Here is a 16,192-nt window from a genome sequence, read left to right as displayed (position 1 = left end):
GTTGTCTATGTTAGCTGGTGTTGCATATGTAAGGAGATTGTGGAAGAAGTGGATCACCTTCTCATACATCTGTGACTTTACTATGAGATTATGGTGGGATATGCTTCGATAGTTTGGAGTTTCTTAGGTTATGCCAAAATCTACGAAAGATTTATTGTTTTGTTGGAGAAGCTGGAAATAAAAGGAGGAGGCATGAGGCATGGAACTTGGTCCCTCTTGCGTTGATGTGGGTTATTTGGAATGAGAGAGATAGGAGAGCTTTTGAGGTGGTAAAATTGAGCTTTTCTCGAGTGAGGAATAGCTTCCGGTCTCTTATTTTCATTTGATGCACCCATAAAACCCCTAGTCGTATAGAAGAATGGGTGGAGTTTGTAAAAAATCAAATTTTGTAGATTCTCTACCTTTTGGTTTTTTCTTTGTATATGGCCAACTTGACCTTGTTTATGAATGAAATACACTTATCTTATAAAAGAAAATCAATAAGTTGCTTTGACAGAGAAAACAGACTTGGTGCCGCCTTTCCAAATGAGAGAATCCTGCTCCTCCTTTAGGCCAGAAAAACCTTCAAGCTTACCCAGAAACCAGTAACTCTAGGAATCTCGTCATATAGGAGCTTTCTAAAGACAATAATCCACCCTTGTGGAGTCCAAAGCTCTTCAACTGTAACATTAGGAGAGGAGGAAATAGTAAACAAATCATGGAATTGATCTATTAAAGGCCCATTCCCTAGCCGGTTTTCTTTCCAGAAGGAAATTTTCTTCCCATTAATACCTAAAAAATGCTTCAGCTTGCCGACGCGGAGGGATTTAGTCTGGAAATCCTGAAAGAGGTGTTGTTTCAATCTAATGATACCTTCTTGATCATTGCCTGTAATAACAATATCATCAACGTAAACCTCCAAATAAATACGTAGATTTGGAGCAGAATATCGATAAAACACAGAGTGATCTGCTTCACAACGAATCATGCCAAACTTTTGGATTACTATGCTGAACTTTCCAAACCAGACTAGGAGATTGTTTTAGACCATAAAGTGACCGACACAATCAACACACTCGACTAAACTCTCGTTGAGCAATAAAACAAGGTGGTTGCTCAGTATAAACTTCTTCCTCAAGGTCACCGTGGAGAAAAACATTTTCAATATCCAACTGAAAAAAGGCCAATGTCGAACATCCGCCAAGGATAGAAAAAGTCGAACAAATCCCAATTTAGGCACAGGAGAGACAGTAATTACTATAAACAAGCCCAAATATTTGATTGTATCCTGTGGCAACCAGACGAGCCTTAAGTCGATCAATTTGGCAATTCGGACCATAAATTAAACGGCAAGCAATGGTTGATTTACTTGAAGGAAGAGGAACAAACTCCCAAGTACCACTCATATGTAAAACAAACATATCCTCAATCATAGCCCGTCACCATCATGGATGAGAAAGTGCTTCTTTTGTGGATTTAGGGGTGGAGACAGAAGACAAAAATGAGATAAAGGCATAATGGGCGATGATAGACAATGATTACTTGAAAAGGTAGAATGAGGGTTAGTATTACGAGTGGACCGCGTACCTTTTCGAAGTGCAATCGGAGGAGTCTGTAGTAGGTGCAGGTCGGGAATCATTTGAGCCTTATGTTGTACATGGATGACGATGATAAGTCATGAGTTGTGGCACTTTTTTTTTGTCAATGGTAACAGCAAGTGGTGGCACGTTGTTAATGTGCACCGAGTGAGTAGCAACGATATCCTTTTTGTACTCGAGAATAGCCAAGAAAGACACATTCGAGAGCACGAGAGGTTAATTTAACTTTCCCGGGTCATGTACTCCCAAAGAAATGAGGGGAAGAGAGTTAAGAGGTGACTAAGGAAACATTATTGAATGAGGAATTTGATTTTTAATGGAAGATTAAGGCATCCACAACAACAACAAAAAATCTAGTTTATTCCCACATAGTGAGGTCTGGGGAGGGTAAAATGTACGCAGTCCGATTAGTTAAATAGCAAGATGCGGTAACTGCATCGCCCCAAAAATGCAGCAGAACATGGGATTGAATGGGAAGAGTGCGAGCAGTCTCGATAAGGTGCCTATTTTTCCTCTCAGCTACTGCATTCTGTTGAGCAGTACACAAACAAGAAGTTTAATGAATAACTCCTTGATGAGTCATAAATTGTTGAAAGTAGGAGGCATTATCACTACGAAAGGCACAAATAGAGATGCCAAATTGATTTTGTATTTCAGCACAATAACTCTTGAATATAGAAAAACATTTCAGAGCAATCTTCATTAAGAAAATCAAGTACATCTTGAATAATCATCTATGAAGCTAACAAAATAATGAAACCCTGAGGTTAAACTGATTCTACTAGGACCCCAAATATTAGAGTGAACTAAGGAAAAGATAGACATCGCACGATTCTCTGTACTACGTTGAAAGGTAGTTTGAGTGTATTTCCCAAGTTAGCACAACCCACAATTTAATATGGATAGACTGGACAAACTAGAAAGCTTCTTTTGTACTTTTAACAAGTTAGGATGTCTTAAACGTTTGTGAATTATGTATGGAGAATCTGTAAGTGGACATGCTATGGAGGAGTTAGAAGAGGTAAGGTAGTGAAGCCTTGTGCTTCATATCCTACACCAATTGTTTGTTCCGTACTAAGGTCATGCATGATAAAAGAGTCCTCAAGAAATGGCCTGCAAAAATTTAGGACACGAGTCTATGCATGATGAAAAGAACAACCAGGGACATAAAAACAAAATTTAAAGTGATAGAGGATAGGGGAGTAACTTGTCCAACTCCTTTTGCTTTGGTTTGGTTACCATTGGCTAAAATAACAGTTGGAAGTGACTGTGAATAAACTATGTTTAGTAGAAGTGATTTATCACCAGAAATATGATTAGAAGTGCCGGAGTCCACAACCCATGATCCAAAGGTTGGAGGTTGTGCAGTGGCAGAGATATCTGCTTGCTTGCTCCATTCTCAAGATACGCATTATATTTCTTTTCATATAAATGCACCCTTTGATTACCTGTGGTGTAGACTGTGCAACATGAGTATTTTTAGGGTGCCTACCATGCAAAAAATAGAATAATCTATGAGTATGTCCAAGCCTATTACAATAACTACTCTTAGGTCGAGAATAACATATGTCACGATTATGTCCAAGCCTTTTACAATAACTACACCTAGGTTGGGATCTTCTAAAACGAGCTCCCCCTCGTTGATTCTTCATTGTCTGGGACGCTTGATTTTCTGATATCCTCATTAAGGGTTAGGATTTAACCATAGGACTAAATCGAGCAAAATCTTTGAAAATATATTGCTGGAATCTGGAAAAAAAGTGGTTAGTCGCCAAAAAATTAGATTTGATTGTCGGAAACTAGTCGGAATCAAGAAATAACTATATGGACAGCCTCGGAATGAAGAGGCAAATTTACTGGACAGAGAACCTGCTGGAAAAAGTGGTTGGAAACTGTTCACTCGTCGGCGCGTGGATCTGACACGCTTGCTCTAGATCTGCTTCTGGCAGCGCGGGAGGCCACGTGTAGCACCTATTTCCGGTGATTCTGACTGGGATTTTGTCGCCAGAATTCTGAAGCTGGCGGTGGGCTGATTTTCGAAAAAAAAGGAACTGATTAATACGGTCACCGGAAAATTGCACAGTGACGACTGATTTTGCTGGAATAATGCATAACAATACTTTTCTCACCAATGCTCTGATACCAAGTAGGAAGTATAAGAGAAAATGTTACATAATTGTTGTGTCTAAATTGTTACATTGAGACTATTTATAGAAACTACATTAGGCTCACTTTCCAACTAGGACACTAACATTACAATCTTTTTCCAAGTAGGATCTGTGTAATATTCCTATTCCTAGTTATATTATAACAAGTACTTCCACTGATTATCGTTTTCTATTACTTTGATTTGTTTATTCTGTTTACCCTTCTATCCTAATGTATAGTTATTAGCTGATGATGTGGAGCCTGAGGCAAAAGATGAGGATGAAAGTTCAATATTGGCTACTATTAGGAGCAAATGCATCACACAGTTGTTACTTCTCAGTGCAATTGATAGCATCCAGGTATTGCTTATCTCTTTTTACTGCAGTGCTAAGTTTCTCTATCCAGTGCTCCCATAGGAATCGTTGGAGCTGTTGCAATAACTTCTGGTACTGATATGACATTTCTTTTTCATGCTTAGTTGACAATAATCTGGTAAAGGATCCTACTTTTTACCAGTCGTCTACTACCCTTATTGTTTTCCCTTGACAACAATTATATGGCTCAGAGAACTTTAAGTGGCATTTATATATTATGGCCTTATAGATGACAAAGGGGAGTTACGTGATTCAAAATTGTAGTTTCCGTATTCGAATTTACCCTCAATATATAATAGGACTTCGTTTGTCAACAATTAGCTCTTTAAGGTATTTTTATGAGCACATACATATTATTTGCTTTTTCGCTATTTTTTTTTGTTGGAAATCAGACAACTTGTGAATAGCAAGGATAAAATTTTCAAATTTCACGGGGTAAGCCAATAAAGCCCAGGGATGGAAAAATTGTTTTGAAGTATCATGATACCGTGTTCTCTAATTTCCCTAAAAAGAGAAAATGTGATAAAAATGATTTCTCTTCTTTCTCCAATATATGACACCCTTGAGGGTTGTGTTCAATTGGAAAGCATTGAAGAAATTAGAGAATAAATCATCTCTGAAAAATGGCAATACCTAAATGGAAATGATCTTCACTTGGCTTGGATTGCCTGTATTAAATTGGTGTTGGCACTTTGTGCAGATTCTTCAAGTTATGCTAAAAGTTAGAAAAAGCTGCATGTACCTATAGATATGCATGAAGAAAGCTTTTCCCCTTTTTTTAATCTAAAATAACCAAACTCGTATAGATAGCCAAATTTCCATCATGTATGATTTTGGGGAATGACACTTAAATGACGTAAGAGTATTGCCCCATCATTTCAATGATAACCATAGTGTTCGAGCTAGCTTGTGTGCATGGAGTATTGCCTAATTTTACATGGCAATAGTTGATTGTATATGGAATTGTAAACGTTTTCTATTTAGATTAGTTTCAGATTTTGTCCTTTCCCCCCTGAGGAATGATGAAAGTACATCCCCTTGTTTTTGGGTGAAATCGATATTAGATGTCTGGATGTGGAAATTGTTTCTGTTTGTTTATCGTGTGTTCGGACTTTGATAATCTTCTGACAGCATGTCATTTATTTCATCAGCTACGTAAACTGATTCAGATAAGATATTTTACATTCAAACAATCTGGTAAATCATTAATTCTGATATTGTTGTTACAAATTAAGAGCAACATATGGTTTCTGCTAGTAGCAATTGAAATAATGGAAGGAACAAGAATCTTAAAAGCATTCAACTTAGAAGAGCTTTGAACAGAGTGACTATCCAAGAGTTTTGACAAAACAAGAATAGGAAGAGCAATTGTAAGCCTTCGCTGATCTTACTATTATATAATGTGAAAGCTGTGAATATATTACGTCCTGAACTTGTTGGAGTGTCCTTTGGGCAGCTGTAGCTATTACCTTTATACCTATAGTTCATTTTGGAGTGAGTCGTATTTAAGAATTCATCTCCATTGCCAGTCTAACCATCATACAAACTTTATAGTGCAATTTTGAAAATATTTTTCTGCGCTCTTCCAATTTCTCCCTTTTGATGTGTTTCAAACATGCAGAAGAAATACTGGAACAAGTTGAAGCCAACACACAAGATAACTATAATGGACATCTTGTTCTCTGTGTTAGAGTTTGCTGCGTCATATAATTCTTATTCTAATCTTAGATTGCGGATGCGCCAAATACCTGCTGAAAGGTTGGCACCATTTCCTATGTTATTTCGTCAGATTCATTTTTCTCCTCCTTTTAAACCTATTTTTCAAATAAGTACCACCTTGTGTTTGATTTAGCTTATTGTTGGACAGGCCACCGTTTAATCTTCTCCGCCAGGAATTAGCTGGAACTTCCATCTATCTTGATATCTTACAGAAGACGACAGCTGGGATCAATTCTGAGAGGGAGGAGTCAACTGAAACTACTGTTGCTCAGAGTGGAAATAGTTATATGAATAATGATGCAGCCTCTAATGATAAGTTCCAACAGCGGGGATCAATCAAAGAAGATAAGTTTCAACAAATTGCGGAAGAGAAACTGGTGTCATTTTGTGGACAGGTTCTGAGGGAGGCATCTGAATTCCAGTCCTGCACGGCAGAGAGTGCTAATATGGATGTTCATCGAGTGCTGGAGCTGCGTTCTCCAATCATTGTTAAGGTAGGGAGTGCATGATTTCTTGAAGTTTCTAGCTTGTCTATATTGTTTTCTTCTTTTAACTAAATGTCCTTGGGGCTTAGGTCTAGTGGTAAGAGCCGTGATGTGTGTGCTAGGTGCAAATCACGGGTTCTAGCTCTGTCGCAGACAAACGCATGACATTTTTTTGTAGAAGGGTAGGGATGTGCCCATGGTCCACCAAGTTTTCAAACTGTGCTCCACTAGCCCTCAGGGATTTCTTGGTTATAAAAAAACTGCTTTCAATTAATCGTCAGAGTAATATTTAGTAGCTCACTTCTAGTACCTTTTTTCCCTTTGGAACTTGTAGAGGATACATACTGTTAAGACATAATTGAAGAAATAGAAGTCTCCTTTACAATAGTTTAAATTTTAGATGAGGTTGTCACATAATTCAACGTGGTATCAGTTCAGATAGGTTTTAGGTTCCAAGTCTTACCACCACCTAAGTTTCTCGGACTCAGGTGAAGGGTATTCGATGCAGATGTGAATCAGAGGACCGGATTCAGTGAAATCTAACTTTTAAGATTCAGGGTACAGAACCAGGTATAGATATGGGTGCCAGGGTTCGGCTAAAAAATCCAAAATTATAAAATAGAGCTGTAAAGATATTCTACAAAATTTGAAAGCTCTTCTAGGTCGTCTTCCCCAAAACTCCAACTTCCTTTTAGCTCTCTGGTTCTTCCCCTCAAAAAACAAAAAGGAAGTCATTCAAGGCCTTCCACCAACTTTCCTTACAGATCAAAGCTACTGTCAACCAGAAGTCAGAACACAACCGCTTGAATTCTTAGTGTCTCTCCATTTGGCCTGAAATGTGAAGCAACAAATATTGACTAAGAGGAAGAGCTAAAAAGGCTACAAAAGGACTATACTATTGAAGTTATGTCATTTCCCACGTCTTAAATCTATATTATCTCTTATTTTGAGAAATCAAAATCTCAATTTTCCCCCAAATTTGTCCATGGGGTCAAAGCATCCACTGTGGGCTGACCGAATTCCACACGTATCCTGCACCCACAAACCTCTCGTGTCGACACGGGTGCGGCAACAAATATGACGAATTTGGGACACTTAGACCGCCACCATTAACAAAAGTATTTCTGCACGCTTGATCAAATAAAAAAGATTTTGGCTTTCCTATGAGGGTGTGTGATAAGAAATATTAAATAAAAAATGTGGTGTACCCCTCTTAATAGTTTAAGCTTTTATGATTGTAGCATATGGCTCCACTAGTAGGGCCATAGTGGCATTATTTTTCAGCCAAAAGGGTGAACTTTATGCTGTTGAACTCTGAGATCGAGTCGACCAATCAACACAAACTTGGAAGAGCTGGTTCTCATACCAAAGCTGAATGCTTTGCTCATGTTACTACTTATGTTATACTCAATTGGCCATCAGTCTTTGTAGCATAATTTCCTTTAATGTTAAACTATTTTAACCTTAAAAATCTCGCAATCTCTCATGGTACTTGTTTCCTCTTAGACAAATTTCTCATTTTTCTCTAACAGAGACATGTTCTATTGTTAAAACAGAGATCACTTTTGGTTGAATCACCCTGTTCCTGACTTCTTTATCAAAAGCATACTGAGGTTTCAGTAGGCTACTTGAAACTCTCACTTTATGTTTCGTTCTGCTTTTCTTCTCCTTATGGCCCTCTCTAACACCTGGGCTACTTCATCATCATTGTTATAAACTTACGAGGTTCAGATGCATTAATGGTACTTTTTGCTTTGAATTGGGTTGTCAATTTTCTGAGTCTGTACATTCATTTTCTAGTAGTTTCTCCGAGATTTAGGAATTGAACTGGTGGTTTTCTCATGCATTATTTTATTCGAATTGTCTTTCAGGTGCTGAGGGGTATGTGCTCTATGAACAGCCAAATATTCAGGAGTCACCTTAGAGAGTTCTATCCTTTGATTACTAAACTTGTATGCTGTGACCAGGTAATATTTTTACTAAAATGTTAATATACAAAAAGTGTACAACAACGACAACAACAACATACCCAGTGTATTCCCACCTAGTGGGGTCTGGGGAGGGTAGAGTGTACGCAGACCATACCACTACCTCAAGAGAAGTATAGAGGCTGTTTAGGACCAATAACAGTATAACCAATACAAAAAGTAAGCACATATAAACTAGTATGGTACACAAAACAAACTAACAGTATAACAAACACAAAAGATAAGTGCATAATAAACTAGTACGGGATGCAAAAAAGCCAACACCACTAGTCCCAAAAATTACAGCCACAACACTACGAACCAAAAACTCCAGACCCAAAGGAGCACTCCCTTATTACTACTGCCGCACTCCCACCCCCTAACCCTCTACCCTAATCCGCGTCCTCCACACCTTCCTATCAAGGGTCATGTCCTCTGTAAGCTGTAATTGCTCTATATCATGCCTAATCACCTCTCTCCAATATTTCTTCGGTCTAAATCTAGCCCGCCCAAAACCATCCATAGCCAGAGTCTCACACCTCCGCACTGGAGCATCAGGGTCCCTCCTCATCACATGCCCGAACCAACGTAGCCTCACTTCTCGCAACTTATCCTCCACCGAAGCAACTCCCACCTTCTCCCGAATAATCTCATTCCTCACCCTATCTTTCCTGGTATGTCCACACATCCATCGCAACATTCGCATCTCTGCCACCTTCACCTTTTGGATGTGGGAGTTCTTAACTGGCCAACACTCCGCTCCATACTCCATACCAAAGTCAAGCTACCCCACTTAATCCTGGGCCGTGCCTCCCTTCTTCTCTTTTTTGCCTTTATTGATAACTAAGTCCATCACCAACAACCTATGTTGAGTCGAGAGATTCTTTCTAGGTATGACTTTACAGTCTTTACATAGCGCTCTATCCCCTTTTCTAAGAAGCAAAAAGTCTATCTAAGTCTTGACCACTGAACTACGAAACGTAATAAGGTGATCCTCCTTTGGAAAGCTCGAATTTGCTATCCACAACCCAAAAGCCCTAGAAAAATCCAACAGAGAAGCTCCTCCATTCATTCCTCTCACCAAAACCGAAACCGCCATGCACATCATCATACCCTCTCGACAAAGACCCAATATGCCCATTGAAATCCCCTCCCACGAAAAGGTGTGATACGAGAAAATCCAAGGAACATAAGAAAAAAGGCTCAAAATAGTCCAAACAATATGAAGAACCCGAGAGCTCCCCTTGGACAAGTTTTGGCCAACATCAAGGATCACAAGAATGACAAGATTATGAGTTGTTCAACACCTTATTTGCAGCGAACAACCAAACTAACAATGAGATTAACAAGATGACAACAAAATAAGAGAATAACAACACAAACTAGTACATGATATGTAAAGATAGGAAGTGAGACATACACTATTACAAGGTTAAGAACCCAAAGATGTATTAAATCTAAGGACCCCTAAGACTTACAATAGCAACACCACACTCTTACGTGACACAAGAGAGATTCCACCGCTCAAGCACCAACGTTTCCAAGCAATACACAATCACAAGTGAACCCACACTTGTTCATGTCCTAGTTTCGGCCTAGAGACCCTCTCTCTCAAGATATGTGTTCTTTCAACAATATTCAATTACTAAGTGAATAAACCCTAACATGTTCCTTATATATTACAAAACAAATAGAAGTTAAAATAACCAAAAAGGCCCTTCAAGAATGAGCTGCCCCTCTAGTGTATGGAGTGGGCTGTTTTGGTGTGTATTTGGGCCTTTAATTACACTTCTCTTGCACATACACTTGGTTGCTTTCAATGCACACCCACATAAGTCTATTTCCGTAATTATTCTCGTATCAAGGTGTAAATCAATTTTGTAATACTAGCGCTTTATATGAAGTGTATTCTGCAATGGTAATTGTTAGAATATGAGTAGGAATAGGAATAGTATACAAAATCCTACTTGGAAAAGGATTGTAATGTAGTGTCCTATTAGGAAAAGGATTGGGATGTATTGTCTATAAATAGGGCCTCAATGTAATAATGTAGTTACAACAATTCAATAATATTTTCTCACAGTAATAACATACTAGTTGGTACTATAATCATCGTGGATAATGGGTAGGTCAATCGCATGTGAAATCACTCTCCACATAGCAAGTAATGGGACCCTTTTTGTTTTGGCTTATTGGAAGGATCAACTGTTTTCCGTTTTTAGCAAAACACATAACTTGGACAAAATCCCTACCCTCCGCCACCCTTTCTGTTATTGGAAGGATAAGCCTACTCTTATTGAAGAAAGTTTTTATCAGAGCACATAACTTCATTGAAGAATTTTTTTTTAGCATGTGAAATCACTCTCCACATAGCAAGTAATGGGACCACCCTACTCTTATTGAAGAAAGTTTTTTGCGGCATGGTTTATTGAGTCCGTACCTAAACTTTTTGTAGTTGGCTTGACTATTTGATAGTATTTATCCTCCCCCTTCCCTTCCCCTTGGACAACCTCAGCCCAAAGATGTGAGAGACACACACACTGCCAGGTGAATTTGTTTGTCTACTTTGTATTCTCCATCCATTTCAATTTGTTTGTATTTTTTTAACTTGCCAATTTTTTTTTTAAATTGGTAACTTAAAGCAAATAAGTAGCTTGCCAGAGTTTAAGAAACTGAAGAAGTCTTTTAAATCTTGTGGTCTTAACGAAAGATATGTACAAAGCAAATAAGTAACTTGCCACAGAGTTTACGAAAGTAATCTTGTTGTCTTAACTAAAGATATACGCAATGTACCAAAACTGTAATCTTATGGTTTTAAACAGGTCATGTGGATAGTTAGAATGCAAGAGTTTCCAGAAAAGGAATGTTGGTGTTTGTCCTGACTTTCTTACCATAATTGGGTTTTCCTTTAGGTACCATAATTGGGTATCCTTTTAGGAAAAAGAAAACATATTCTCCATATTTGGCTAATCTTTGTTCTTGTAGAAAAAAGGTTATAGATTCTATAAATAGAGGCTCTTTTCCTCTAGTTTGGTAGCATCCAAAATGTAGTTCTAAGGGTTTGAGAGTTTCGTTTGGAGGGAGAATTTGTGAGACACAAGTTTTGCGGTATCACTTGTGTGAACCTCTTTTTGTTCTGAGTTAATTTGTGTGAGGTTGTCTCTCTCTTTATTTTATACTCTCTTTTATATAGTGCATTGCTATCTCCTTTTGTGGATGTAGATCGATTGACCGAATCACGTTAAATTATTGTCTCTTTTGGTGTATTTCTCGTCTATCTTTTTATCCATGGTCTTCTGAGGTTTGCTTTGTTAGCTTCCACATGCCACCTATTATCTCGGTCGGGTGTTCATCTTGACAGATTCAGTTCTAGACGCAATCTATTAGACGATAATAAAGATTTTGGTTTGAGAAATTTTATCAGAGTGTTATTCTGTGTAGAGACAAGATTTAATGGAAGAGATTTCAGAGATGGAGATTGAACTTGTTGAAGACTATGTGAATAAGGTGGAGCAAATTTATTTTGTCAAAAATTCAGGCTAAGGGGGAGAATTGTTGGTGTTTGTCCTGACTTTTTTACTATAATTGAGTTTCCTTTTAGGAAAAAGAAAACATATTCTCCATATTTGGCTAATCCTTGTTTTTCTAGGAAAAGGTTATAGACTATAAATAGAGGCTCTTTTCTTCTAGTTTGGTTAGCATCCACAATGTAGTTCTAGGGGTTTAAAGAGTTTCGTTTGGATGGAGAATTTTGTGAGACACGTGTTGCGGTATCACTTGTGTGAACCTTTTTTTGTTCTGAGTGAATTTGTGTGAGGTTGTCTCTCTCTATTTTGTACTCTCTTTTATATAGTGGATTGCTCATCTCCTTTTGTGGATGCAGGTCGATTGAGCGAACCACGTTAAATTATTGTGTCTCTTTTGGTGTATTTCTCGTTTATCTTCTTATCCATGGTTTTCTGAGGTTTGCTTTGCTAGCTTCCACATGACACCTGATTATTTCGGTCCTAACAAGTATTAATTGTTGGTTTTTGGCTTTGAAATTAAAGAAATAACAGAGAAAGACTTGGAGAGAAAAAAATACTGCAATTGTATTGTCAAAGGGAATTATTTTATTAATAACTCAAAGACATATTTATTGCTAAATTTCTAACTAAACTTCAATTTAAATTCAAATAACAAAGGGATAATTAATTCTTATTCAAATAACAAGGGGATAACTATTTTTTGGAGGATGACCTATTTTGTCACAGTGCTGGCAAGGTGGGTAGTTTTTTCTTGAATTATTATCCTTGCTTTAAGTCTTTTGGTTGGCCGCCAAAGCTCCTTCAACCATACCATTCTGCCTCATAAGCCTCCTTTGCTCTTGTGCCTGCAATGTATATAACAATTCTTCCAAGGTAATCTTGGACAGGTCTTTTGTGTTTTTCAAGGTAGTTATTGATATTCGCACCTTTCAGAGACACTGTAACAAGAATTTTTTCAACAATTCTTGAATCTTTAAATTTTGTGCCAAATAATCTTACCTTGTTAAAGATGTCAAGAAGTTGGTAGAGTACTCTTTGACAGTCTCAGATTCATTCATCTTTTGCAATTCGAATTCCCTTATTAGATTCAATACTTTCATGCCTCATTTTCATTCATCTCCTGTATATTCTTCCTTCAGATAAATCTCAAATTTCTTTTGCTGATTTAAGGGCTATAATTCTCATAAAAATGATTGGAGAAACACTAGCAAACAAAGTTGCTTTTGCCTTTGATTTTCTGGTTTTCTTTTCTTTTTGACTTTTGATCTGGGCCGCCGTGGGATTATCGGGCAGCGAAAGAACATCATAATCGTCCTCCACAACCTCCCAACGATTTAAAGCCTCAAGATAAGTTTCCATTCTTATTGCCCAAAATTGGTAGTTCTCACCATCAAAGACACGAGGAGCTATTTGGGAAAAGTTATTTTCAGAATTCATCTCAGTCAGAGTTCCCTCAAGAAAATTGCTCTAGTACCAATTGTTGGTTTTAGCTTTGAAATTAAAGAAATAGCAGAGAAAGACTTGGAGAGAAAAAAGTATCGCAATTGTATTGTCAAAGGAAATTATTTTATTAATAACTCAAAGACTTATATTTATAGCTAAATTTTAACTAGACTTCAATTCAAATTCAAATAACTAAGGGATAACTAATTCCTAAGTCTAAGCCACATAAAACTCTATAATTTAAAACTACTTATAGTTATTTGCTTTCACTTTATTTTGAGACATATCTTCAACAAGGAAAGAGGCATTTGCTTTTAAACGGACTAAAAAGAAATGTAAGACAAACAAATTGAACCAAAGGGATTTGATATATTTTTACTTTTTAGAATGAATTAGTTTGTTGGGTCATTTAAAAATTTGTATCTGTGAAATTGAAGGTGGCAGAAATACGGGTGTTGCGTTGGATGTGTGGACTTACTAGCGGTGATAGGGTTAGGAATGAGATTATTCGGGAGAAGGTGGAAGTGGCTTTGGTGGAGGACAAGATGCGGGAAGTTCGGTTGAGATGGTTTGGACACGTGATGAGGAGGGGCACGGATGCCCTAGTTCGTAGGTGTGAGAGGCTAGCTTTGGATGGTTTCAGGTGGGGTAGGGGTAGGTCGAAGAAATACTGGAGAGAGGTGATTAGACGTGACATGGAACTGTTACAGTTTACAGAGCACATGACCCTATGTTAGAAGGCTAATGCATGTGGATGTGTCGTAGTCAGTAATTAGGAGAGTTTTGGGGCAGCCGGGCTAGTAGTCTTAGGGAGAGCTTTGGGGCAGCCGGGCTGGTAGTCTTAGGGCTATGTCCATAGGTTGGAGCTGCTAGTAGGAGAGTATGAGGGTGGGGGGTGCCTTTGGTTCGTTAGTGTAGGTGTCGTATTTTTATTATTTTTTATTATTCCTTCTTGTTTCATGCTTTATTACAAATTTGTTTACTATTCTGTCTCGAGTCGGGGGTCTATCAGAAACAACCTTTCTACTTCTCCGGAGGTAGTGGTATGGACTGCGTACATTTTACCCTCCTCAGGCCCCACTATGTGGGAATACACTGTGTTTTTTGTTGCTGTTGAAATTGAAAAAAGAGAGAAGAGATATGGAATTATTAATTGATTATTCCCCATGTTCATGGATTGATAAAGGAAATAAGAAAAGAAAGTAAGAAATATTGCACATCCTCCTAATTGCTTGATTCTAGGATTAGCAAATATTATCATATCTACACTAATTATACCATATATTCTCATATCTATACTAATTATTCCATATTTAACACTTCCTCTCAAGCTGGAGGCGTATAAGTCATATGCTCCCAGTTTGCGACAAATGTAGTTAATTCTAGATCCTCAAAGTGATTTTGTGAAAGTATCTGCAAGTTGATCTTTTGAATTGACAAAACTTATGCCGATTTATCCAGACTCGATCTTCTCTCGAATGAAGTGACAATCTATCTCCGTGTACTTCGTTCTTTCATGAAACACAAACTAGAAGCGGTATGCAGTGCAGCTTGGTTATCACAAAGCAATTTCATTGATTCAACCCCTCCCATCTTCAATTCTTGGAGAAATTGTCTCAACCATATAAGCTCACACGTAGCTAGTGCCATAGCTCGATACTCTGCCTCTGCACTTGATCTAGCTACGACATCTTGCTTTTTACTTTTCCAAGTATTAGGTTGCCTCCAATTAAAACACAATAACCAGAAGTGGACCACCTGTCAGAAGGAGATCCTGCCCAATCTATATTAGAGAACCAAACAACATGGGCATGTCCTTGTCTTCATACAATAAACCTTGCCTCAGAGAGCTTTTGATATATAGCAAGATGCGGATCACATATTGCAAGGTGATTGCAAAAACTGGCTAACTACACTAAAAAAATGAGTTGTTTGGGTGTGTAATTGTAAGGTAGTTGAGTTTGCCAACAAGTCTTCGATATCTGCTGGTGAGTGTTTGCAATCTAACGTATATGTGGGTCCAAGGGAGTGTCCACACGTTTGCAATCCGACGTATCAATATTTTCCAAAATGCCTAAGGCATATTTCCTTTGTATAATAGCAATACCATCGCATACTGTGCCACTTCAAATCCTAGAAAGTATTTCAGCTTGTCCAATCCTTAGTCTGAAAGTGACTTGAGAGGTGTTGTTTGAGTTGAGCAATACCTTCATGATCATCACCTGTGATAACGGCAACGTAAACAATTAAAAAGATGCGTTTGCCATGAGAAGATGCCTATAAAATACGGAGTGATAAGCTTCTTTTCGGTTCATTCCAAATTGTTGGACAACAACTCAAAAACGATCAAAGCGCTCTGTGAGTGTGTTTGAGACCATAAAGGGATCTACGAAGTCTACAAACTAGTCCAGAGGGACTCTGAGCAACAAACCCCAGTGGTTTCTCCATATATACTTTTTCAACAAGTTCCCCGTAAAGGAAAGCATTTTTAATATCCAACTGAAAAAGGGGTCAGTGATTCATTGCTGCCACAGAGATGAGAAGACGAACAGTATCCATCTTGGCAACTGGTGAGAAAGTATCTCCATAATCAATGCCATAAATCTGAGTTTATCCCTTAGCAACTAGCCTCGCTTTGAGGCGATAAACAACTCCATCCGAACCTACCTTAATTGGGAATACCCAACAACAACCAACTGTGGTTTTTCTTTTAGGTAAAGGAACAAGCTCCCAAGTACCATTATCATGCAAAACAGTCATCTCCTCAATTATAGCTTGTCGCCAACCTGAATGAACCAGTGGTTCTACTATAGTTTTGGGAACTTTGACTGTCGTAAGCTAGTAAGAAGGCATGATATGAAGGTGACAGACGATGTTGACTTAAATAAGCATAAGTGGGAGTTTCATTGGCAATAGTTCTTGTACCTTTGCGAAGAGCAATGAGACGATCAT

General features: G+C 38.0%; 1 protein-coding gene across 1 annotated transcript in view; it reads left to right on the top strand.

Annotated features, from left to right (window-relative positions):
* LOC107852876 (brefeldin A-inhibited guanine nucleotide-exchange protein 5) overlaps nt 1–16,192 on the top strand; it is a 95,001-nt gene that overhangs the window by 54,206 nt on the left and 24,603 nt on the right. Inside the window, exons 30-33 of the mRNA XM_016697922.2 lie at nt 3,965–4,084; nt 5,721–5,857; nt 5,967–6,312; nt 8,175–8,270. Coding sequence (XP_016553408.2) covers nt 3,965–4,084; nt 5,721–5,857; nt 5,967–6,312; nt 8,175–8,270 — 699 coding nt within the window. The remainder of the gene's footprint in view (nt 1–3,964; nt 4,085–5,720; nt 5,858–5,966; nt 6,313–8,174; nt 8,271–16,192) is intronic.

Source organism: Capsicum annuum, chromosome 3 (genome assembly GCF_002878395.1).
Source record: "Capsicum annuum cultivar UCD-10X-F1 chromosome 3, UCD10Xv1.1, whole genome shotgun sequence".
Lineage (NCBI taxonomy): Eukaryota > Viridiplantae > Streptophyta > Magnoliopsida > Solanales > Solanaceae > Capsicum > Capsicum annuum.
This window is presented reverse-complemented; position numbering and strand designations above follow the sequence as displayed.